Source organism: Sinohyriopsis cumingii, chromosome 1 (assembly GCF_028554795.1).
Source record: "Sinohyriopsis cumingii isolate HCF-2022 chromosome 1, ASM2855479v2, whole genome shotgun sequence".
NCBI lineage: Eukaryota > Metazoa > Mollusca > Bivalvia > Unionida > Unionidae > Sinohyriopsis > Sinohyriopsis cumingii.
The window spans coordinates 187,018,479-187,029,467 of NC_142961.1; the positions used below are offsets into that span (position 1 = coordinate 187,018,479).

At 33.4% G+C, this 10,989-nt stretch overlaps 1 protein-coding gene across 1 annotated transcript; it reads right to left on the reverse strand.

Annotated features, from left to right (window-relative positions):
* Positions 1-1,435: 1,435 nt before the first annotated feature.
* LOC149808540 (uncharacterized) lies at positions 1,436-8,648 on the reverse strand. The gene is made up of 2 exons (XM_089950829.1): positions 8,361-8,648; positions 1,436-3,717 (listed from the first exon to the last, which is right to left on the reverse strand). Exon 2 carries the CDS (start codon positions 3,185-3,187, stop codon positions 1,943-1,945), a length of 1,245 nt encoding a protein of 414 aa, XP_089806955.1. The 5' UTR covers positions 3,188-3,717; positions 8,361-8,648; the 3' UTR covers positions 1,436-1,942.
* Positions 8,649-10,989: the final 2,341 nt, after the last annotated feature.

Sequence of the window (10,989 nt, forward strand, 5' to 3'; positions counted from 1 at the left end):
GACATAAGATCACCACACTGTACATCAGTATCGCCATCAATATCCAACAGTACTTCCACTAAAATTGATAGTTCTTTATCCAAATACTTGCAGTTAGTAGAACATAATTACATTATCAAGCGAGCTGAACTAACGGCAGATACTGAATCTTTAAACAACCGATTTGCCATTAAATCACGTGCAATATGTACATTTACAGTAATTAGTACATTAGCATTTAAGACGTTAGGAAATGTATTTAGCCCAACAAGTACAATACTCGGGCACTAAAAATGTTCCATAAATAAAATGAACTTATTCAAAAGATTGATGATATTGGGAACGATAAAATAAAGTGATGTATTAATGTAAATAATTTGGTAAACAGTGTTTCTAATATAGTAACATCTACACCTCAGCCCTTGAATATATTTTATCTATGACACTGTGGTAAAACAAGTGCAGTATATACCCGTTTCTAAGTCGAGTCCAAATAACATGGACCAAGATCTTCCAGTACATTATGCGATGACAGATCCTGGTCTGTGCAGTTTGAAATTGTGCTCGACTTATTAGCGAAAATATAAGGGCGCTGCCTTCCCAGAACCTGGGGGAAAAGTTTATTTTCTTCGTTAATGGTATAGTCAGTGCCAAAGGTAACTTTCTAATGTATGCAGAATTCCTATAAAATTATGATATAACTCCTTCTTTTGTGTAATGGCGAGGAATTCTCGATGGTATTCCTAGGGTCTAGAAGAATATTATACAAGCATAAACAAATACCTGAAGCACAAGTAAACACATATCAAATACTCAGGAAGCATGTAAAGGTATAAACAATTTTCTATCATTTAGAGAAACGGAGAGAAAAATAAAGAACTACATTTTTAAAACCAGAAAAAATGAAATGCTGCATAACCAATAATGATTGGCAAGTGATACATTTATGACCTTTCAAAGTTTCAATTTTTGCAATGCTTCTCAGTTTTCAGTTCAAATTCATGTATCAAATTGTTTATACAACTTTTAGTTTATGTAAATAATTCATGGACTAATCTTGACTCGTTCAGTAATGAGTAGTGGATCTAATTGGATCATTTAATAGGCCATTGTGGCATGCACGTATACTGAACGTAGTTTCAGAATTCATGCATTAGATTGTATCTATCGATATATATATATATATATATATATATATATATATATATATATATATATATATATATATATATATATATAGATAGATAGATAGATAGATTGATACAATCTATCTATCTGTCTGTCTGTCTGTCTGTATGTCTGTCTCTCTGTCTCTCTCTCTCTCTATATATATATATATACATAGAGAGACAGACAGACAGACAGACAGACTGAAAGAGACAGACAGACAGACAGACAGATAGATAGATAGATAGATAGATAGATAGATTATAAAAAGTTTAATTTATACAAACATATTGACCTTTATAATCTATATATGTATTCCTCTACAAAGGAAGAATACAATAAGAAACAGATGGTGATAAATAAATGCAGCATTCACAGTATCATTTAATCTACAATTGTTGGTAGGTAAAACATACGAAGTCAAATTGCTTTACTTCCTCAAATTGTCTGTATTATATATATTTATGCAGTATTACTCCTTTATATTTACACCTGTGATCGACTAAACCGAAGACCAAAATATCGTCACTAAATATCCACACATATCAACGTAATTATTAATCAGAGGAATCAATATATGTATACCTGAAATGTCAAGGTATACAAAGGACGGAATATATGTACATGTACGCTGAATGGTTTCCTTGATACAGCTCCTGCGAAAGAATCCAGAGTTTATATTTTTCTGAAGGCAGTCAAGTATTCTTTAGCTGCCATCGAAATTAGCAAAAAGGAATTGGAAGAAAATATTCAGTAATGTGATTTTGCAAGATGTATCTTTGTTGTTCCCGTGATATCACAACTTAACTTTATTAACAGCTAATGTTAAATTTACAACTTCTTGACACCCAGCACGGACTATTGCTTCCGTGGTTTTATCCGTGTACATAGATTTCACTTCAGCATAATGCCGTCGTTGTTGTTCTATACAACGATCATCCCACCTCCAATCACTTCCTTCGAAATGAAAAAGACCTTCTTGCAGAGAATTCCTTTCCACGTCGGAGCAGAATTCCATACAGACATCAAATCCACCGGAAAAGCAAAGTCCAATTTTTAAGAATCTCTGTAATGTTTCGACCTTTCTCCACTCCGCTGTGTAACGATAATGGATAGATGTCCTGGGCTTAGGAATACGTTGTTCAGGTGTTAAGACAATATTGTAATATGTATGATTTACGCGTCCTGGTGAATTCTTATCTCCCCTCCAAATTAAATTTCCTTTCGTTGCCCTTTGATGAAAGTAGAATTTATATTCGTTCCTGTGAAACATCCAAATATATTGACACATCCAACTGAACTGCGAAATCGGAAGATTAGCGTACATTCTAAAAACATCGTCGAAAGATTTGTAGTGAATGGCCTCTAAATATTTCCGAAGTAACACAATGTGTTCCACTTTTATTATCACCGGAAAGTACGACATGCACTTCATAACTTCTTTTGTCTTAAATATTTTTGCTGTTAGTTCAGACGATTCACTCCAAAATTCATCCGAAGCAGGTCCAAACACCCCAATAACCACAGGCTTTTCTTCTTCAAAAAGAAGCTGCCTTGTAACCCGTGTTACAAACACTGTATCAGTATCTATAAAACCGATATATTTTCTCGTAGTAAATCTTTCAGGATAAAAGAAATCTCTTTGCATTCTCTGATGGCCCAAACCGTGATACGTTTTTGGATTTGCAGGACCCTGAAAACAGACTCTAGGAAATGGATACTGCTTCCTGAGAACCTCTCCAAGTTTTCGATCAGTCTGATTTTCACCATCAAGAACAACTACGATAGACAAATTTCCCGGCCAGAAATATTTCAGACTAGGAATTAGTAACTCATCGTAGTAGTTTACCCCACTACTGTACATTCTCAGAAAAATGTCGACCTCAGGAAGTAGTTCTTGAGTTACATTAGCTGATGAAGGAGGTAGGCAGTCATAGGAATCATCGTATGTGGTCATCACAAAGTACAGATGATATGCTAAAACACTGACACTGACCACCAGAAGGAACAATAAGATCGAAAGCGTCAAATTTCTCTTCATCTTCAAAATAATGTTATTTATTTCTTTATTTATCTATTTTTCATTTCACCATCAACAGCTAAGAGAAAAGAATGAATATAAAATCTTTAGCTTACGTTTCTGAATCAAAACATACTGCGATAATATATTATCCTGTTTGATAATTTCATTCTACGCAAATTCTTTGAATCTCACAAAGATGGCTCCAGAGCACGGACGAAGCTTGCCAACATTTCCACATGAAATATGTAGTAAACAAGTCTATACTGTATGAAGTTCAAGAAATTAGAATTTTGAACTTATCAAATCCCAAGCACAGGCTGACATGGAAAGAAACACATTCTCCATTTATCTTTTAAAGTCCGAATCAATCATCCGTCTACCATTTCATTAGCACTATTAATAAATATTGTAAGGTACTTATTGAAAAGGAAGTGTATACTATCCGTGTACATTAAGATAGTACATATAACAATAATAAGACTGAAAACAACCACATTTCTCCCAACGTTCACGCTGTATTTTGACCAGGAACATTATCTCGGAACAGTCTGAAATGAGGAACATAGTGGAGACGATTTAGAAATTCATGTGATATATACCTAACAGAAATCTGTTAGGATAAGGGTACATTATTTTGTTATAGTTTTGTACAATGTGATGAAAATATGACATTGCAAAATTAAATGACCAGACCAGAAATAAACAGCAAACGACTATATGTAGAATATTTGTTATATTAATGTGTTTGTCGTAAATAACATAAGTACTTTAAACAAAACGAGAGAAGAAAGTTTGAAAGGTGTCTAAATGTGAAGACCGATGCTACAATCTATACAAAAGAGTAAAATAAAAACCAAAATACCAAAAATATAAAATTTAAGAAGAAACAATGATAACACCGCAGATAAGTACCACATAGATGTTAAAAATCACGGCTGATTTGTACCATGTTGCACTGTTGCTTGATCATCGCGACAAACCGATAAAACACCAACGCGACAAAGCGGCGAATTCCAAACAGAGCAACAATGCGAGAGATCGACAACACAGTGAAACGACCAGAATGATATGACAAAGAAACAATAACTGTGTGACTTCGCAGCCTTGTTTTTGTCTCTCTGTTGCACTAATTTTGTTGTAAGTGTGCTGTGTCGCTTTGTTACGATGTATTTGTGATACATTGTTGCGTTGGTACCTTGCTGATTTGGCTTGTTGTAGCTTTCTCGTGACATCGGTGTCGCCTTTAAATTAGTATGCGCTTAAATGTCGTCCAGTGTCGCCATTTTGGTTGTAGCAGACAAATGAAAACATTATCAGTAAAAACAATAATTACTTATGCAAGCAGTATACAGTATAGGTTACATTAGCCAAGTGTATACGTCCGGCTAAGGTGAGCGAAGGTACAATTGCAACATCATTGCCTTTTTCCGTCAAGTCGAGAAAGTAAACTCAGTTGTAATTCGCCGCCATTGAGCAGTATATTCGGAACTAATTTTTTTTCACATGACACAGTATGGCGGCGGAATGAGACAAAGTCACAACAGGAAGATTGTCGGCCTATACTGTTGCCACATGTGTGGTGCACTCTTCAGAGTCGATTCACTAAAACGTTCAAGTATGTATTCCGACAACTACATCAGAAATTATTTGTTGACCCGACGGAAATGGCCGAACTGTATTCCGATTAAGGTAGAGTAATGTAAAAGAAAACTATACTTGCTGAACTAAGGTATGAGTCTGGATTAAACCAGAATGACATTGAACTAAGGTTAGAGTCTGGATTAAACCAGAATGACATTGAACTAAGGTTAGAGTCTGGATTAAGCCAGAATGACATTGAACTAAGGTTAGAGTCTGGATTAAACCAGAATGACATTGAACTAAGGTCAGAGTCTGGATTAAACCAGAATGACATTGAACTAAGGTTAGAGTCCGGATTAAACCAGAATGACATTGAACTAAGGTTAGAGTCTGGATTAAGCCAGAATGACATTGAACTAAGGTTAGAGCCTGGATTAAACCAGAATGACATTGAACTAAGGTTAGAGTCTGGATTAAACCAGAATGACATGATAATTGAGTCTATTTCTGACCGTCATCAAGAACAACAGTTATGTGAGTTAAACTCAAATCTACCTATTACACCATTTATTTAGGCAGTTATTTAAATATAAAACAAATGTAAATCCTCTACAAATAATGCCACTACTACTACTACTACTACTAGTACTACTATTGCTACTACTAGTTCTCATTTCCTTCCTGTGTATGTATGCGTGTGTGATTTGGATTTTTAATGTATCTTTAACAATTATTCAGTTATATCACTACGATGTCTGCAGTGTGGCAATTTATATTGACGCCTATCACTGTGGCATCATGCTACAGACATGCAGCATCATGTCCCACCCAGTCACATTATCTTCACCCAACGCCGACAAGTCGTAACACTAAACTCTTAATGAATTTCCTTTTTGTCATAACTGTTATCGGCAATAATAATAATAATAATAATAATAATAATAATAATAATGACGACGACGACGATGATGATGATAATAATAATAATAATAATGATGATAAAATAATAATAATAATAATAATAATAATAATAATAATAATAATAATAATGAGAATAAGAAGAAGAATAAGAAGAATTATTATTACAGAGGGCCAGTGTATGTAGTGGTAATACGTATAATCCCACTTACAAACATGAGAAATAATAATAATAATAATAATAATAATAATAATAATAATAATCTTTATATTTTAAGTAGTAGTAGTAATGGTTATAGTAGTATGTAGTTCGTTATATTATTTTATTATTATTTATTGTAAGACTGATGCTAAGGAAATTATGATTTTCTTGTAAATTAATTGAAATTTTAATCTCAGGTATAAAAAATATCATTGATCTAAAAATGGAAACCATTCCTTGCTTGCTAATGTTACTGATTGCAGATTTCTGTCTGGTGACATTTTGTATGGTCTTATATTTTATAAAATTTTAAAGGTTCAATCTAAACAAAAGCTGAAAAGTGTATTAATAAAACATTTCGTTCTCCATTAACATAGAACAGTAATAACAATAATAATAATAACAGAGAACTACAATGCTTTCTTTCGCATCGACTATGATTAGCAACAGACTAAATGAGAAGAAAGAAAGAAAAAAAACAGACATGTACACGAACGAGAGAGAGAGAGAGAGAGTAGGAACCATCTCATTTTTAGATTTGATATTATTAAATTCTGCGAAATTTAGAATGATGATATTAATTGACAGAATCAACATGCTCCATAAAAGGACACAACTTTGACGGCCTGCTAATTTGCTATTACTGTGTCTCGATCAAGATTGTCTAACGATGCTCCGTTATGCTAGACGGATGAAGAAGTCTAACGACGTTCCAAATGATCTTAGAATAATGAAAATACAAAAAATGCATTATAAACCGAGGTTATATTAACTCCTATCTGAATCTGGAATATGTATCCAAAATAAATGATCTTTTAAATCTCATTCTAACATTTTCTCATTCTGTAAGCAAAAATAAAATCTCAGTCTTTCTTTGTATCATCCCGTAAGCCGTTATAAAATATTAGTGTATCACTGTATCATCCTGTACACAATTATAAAATCTTAGTCTATCATTTTATCACCCCGTAAGCAGTTATGAAATATCAGTCTTTCATTTTATCACCCCGTAAACAGTTATGAAATATCAGTCTTTCATTTTATCACCCCGTAAGCAGTTATGAAATATCAGTCTTTCATTTTATTATCCAGTCAAGTTTGCAGTTTAAACACTATACTAAATCGTAGTCTGTCATTTTATGATATTGAAAAATCTATATTAAATCTCAGTATAACATTTTATCATATTGTAAAATCTATATTAAATCTCAGTATAACATTTTATCATATTGTAAAATCTATATTAAATCTCAGTATAACATTATATCATATTGTAAAATCTATATTGAATATCAGTATAACATTTTATCATATTGTAAAATCTATATTAAATCTCAGTATAACATTTTATCATCTTGTAAAATCTATATTAAATCTCAGTATAACATTATATCATATTGAAAAATCAATATCAAATCTCAGTATAACATTTTATCATATTGAAAAATCTATATTAAATCTCAGTATAACATTTTATCATTTTCTAAAATCTATATTAAATCTAACATTTTATCATCTTGCAAAATCTATGCTAAATCTCAGTATAACATTTTATCATCTTGTAAAATCTATACTAAATCTCAGTATAACATTTTGTAGATTGGATAGAGACATCTTCATGCCGAGAAATAAACGACTTCGATTAAAATGGATAAATAGATAAAAATGTTTTGCGTAAAATAACAGCTTACAAAGTTAATACTAAGTTGAAAATGGGCAGGTTGACTATTTTTAGTTTGGCTATCGACATTACTGGTCATATCAAGGAATATTAATATGATGGATACGCTAAGATGCACGTCTAACGTTACAACGAAAACGAGATTAATATGATGGATACGCTAAGATGCATGTCTAACGTTACAACGAAAACGAGGGCTGAAAAACAAATACTGTAATCATGTTCAGGTATGGAATAAAAATCACTGATAATATATGAAACTTACGTATCACAAGGCACAGAATATATACTAGACTGTGTAAAATAACTAAACCAACTGACCCTCTTGCAGCTTATCACTAGGAAGTAACGTATTTATCTTTATGGGGTGAATGAGAAGGAGCAGAAAAGGAGCATACACGTTCTTTCTTTTTAACGTTATGTATGCGATGTGTTTAAGAGACAACTGACTATCGCGTCACCCAGTGTTTATCCACTTGTTTTATAATTACGGGGAACCTACGCCCGACCCCTTCCATTCTACTGTACCAATTTTTCCTTATTCTGCCAAAACGTCGTAATGAAATATGGAATTAAGTCAGTTCGTTTTATATAACACTGGGCTGATTTCACAAGTGAAATGTCGGAAAAAGTGCAAGTTATTGTCTTTGCAAAACACAGTTCGCCGCCTTATATCGAACGAAAATTAACAAGGATTAATATAAGGATAAAGAAAAGAAAAAACACAAAAGAGAAGAATAAAGAAACAAAACAACAAGGAAAGACAGAACGATAAACAGAAGAAAAAAAACTAAATATGTCAATCATACCTTCATTCCGGTTAGTTTCCACCTTGATGTTAAGCTATGTACATTGTCGTGGTTAAAATTCTAACTCAACACATATGCCTCTATACTGCACTTAACGAGCTATTGAATCATTGTGCTCCGCTCGAATTAAGTAATATCAGCGTAAGGCGTCTATACAGTAAACTCCCTATCGTAAAATTCGTTCGAATACTACACCCTGGTAAAACCTGAAACCCGTCCCACCCGCATGTATGTATTACATTTTCCATTGGGAAAATTTCGCTTAGAATAGTACAACGAACAATATCATTTTACGTCACGACAAACCCACCTGTATGACACAATTCCACAAGCGACCTTATATAAATAGAATAATTTAAATTAACTTATTTTAATACCATATATCTTAAGAAGTCAGATCTTATTTTAGAAATGTTGCCATAATGAGATTAACTGAATAAAATCAAGTGGTCTTTTTTTCTATTTTGATTAATAGTGCACGCTCTTGTCTCTACCTGTGACAGGTGTACATTTTTCTAAGGAGTGCCCGATGTCTGAAAAACCACGAACTGTCCTCGACCAACGTTCTTGATAACAATTTCAACCGTCTGACGGACAAAAAAAATAAGGTTATGAAAACTGATCTTTTTCAAACGGCAGGTAGCTATTATATTCAATGACAATGGAGTAACCGGTTCATCAGATATAAAGGTGACGGTAGGCTACTGTTTAAAACACTAACAATAATATGAACATAATTCTTTAAATGGCAAAGACCCCTTATATTCTCACGGGTCTTTATGTGAAGTGACTGTGACGTATAGACAGACCCTTTCATTTAGTTTAAGGTCTTAATTAGCACTGATCACGCAAATGGCTTCTCCCATAAGGTCATACATTTACCGTATGTATGCAACTAGAAGAGCCAGAATCACACAATACCAAATTGCAAAGAACCCATCAATATCTATCTACGATCGTTGAAAGAACGCTTTTCTTGTTTGCGTTGCAATGTATACTAGTTTTGTACTTTTTCTGCATATATACCCGTGAGATTGTAAGAGGTCTTTGTCTTTTCTAAGTATTCTGTTCAAATTAATTAATCGAGTCAATGAATTTGACAATGAAGTTGCTGATTTTATTAACGAGGGAATATGATGATAATATAAGGGCAAGCAATTACTATAATGGCTAATAAAATGAGATTAAAGTAAAAGGCGATATTCATCTTCGATCTGATTTAGATATCAGAGTTTACACAAATTCTTTAATTTCTATATTTTTATATCTTTTGACTACAATTGCACTTTGATGCACGTCTAAACTGGAACAGAGTCCACCTCTATTTCTTCAAAGGAATATGGGCTTGTTTTCAAACTTTAAATTAGTTTTGAACACTGTTATGTGTATTCAATTTGTATTAATTAACGTTGGCTCTTCATAATGAGTATGTGTTGTGTACATCTTTATTTTGTACTTAAGCTTGTCCTAAGTCAGGTTCATTTTGTACCTGATCAGGAACAATTATTTTGTAAACAACATAATACATAGCTAAATTTTTCTCTATGATTGTGGACTAAATATTCAGATCATGTTTAATGTAAGCATGTTTACTTGAATTTGAGTTAAAGATACGGTCTTGATTTTGAAGGTCTAGAATGGAAAATTCAATTAAATTGACGGAGTATTTCCAGAAAACGGTAATTGTGACCTACGTCAGGTAGAGGGGTGTATAATCTTATTTACCTGAAAAATTGCCCATTCTTATATTAACATCTGAAGCAGAATCATTGTTTTTGTTGTGTTCAATTTTTCATTTGGGTCGATTTATTTTTTCAAAATATTATTCACTGGAATTACAAAGTACTCAAAAATATTGTTGGACTGGAACTTTAACATGGAATTATGGTGAGCTCAGACAAGAACATTTTGGATTACATTATTGTGATCTATCAAAAGCCTGTTAGTACATCATCACAATCCAGTCCACTGACACTTTAGTACGTTCGAGGCCACAGGCGCATCAACAAATTAAATATTGGAATTTATATCTGGAATACCACTAGAATTCAATTGGAAGATTGGGACTTGTGAGACAACTTTTATGATTATTTGGAATTTACTATAGTGTAAGTTCTTTTTAAACTTTCTCTTTATCTTCTGGGAATAAAATTTATTTTTTGCAATTTACAAAACTTATTGGTTTTCATTCTTTCCTGTTAGTTAGTTTGATACCATAGAGTCGTAACCAGGGCCGTAGAGATACAATTAAAAAGTGTTGTTCGGCCCATGATCCATTACGGCCCCAATCCCCGGGGATATATCCCTGATTGCCCCCCCCCCCCCGTCGACCCTCGTCGTAACTATACTCTATACACAACAAGCTCTAACGAAACTGTTACTTCATTCAACCCCAACTTTGAATGTATTGATCTACTCTTGTAATTAATTATAGCGCTCAGTTCCATATTTGCTCAGTCGTTAACCTGTCTCTTCCAAGTTGAGACCGCTCCGGTGGCCTAGTGGTTAGAGCGTCCGCCTCGGATGCGGGAGGTCGTGGGTTCGATCCCCGGCCGAGTCATACCAGAGACTTAAAAAATGGTACTAACAGCTGCCTCGCTTGGCGTTCAGCATTAAGAGGTTAGTGTTA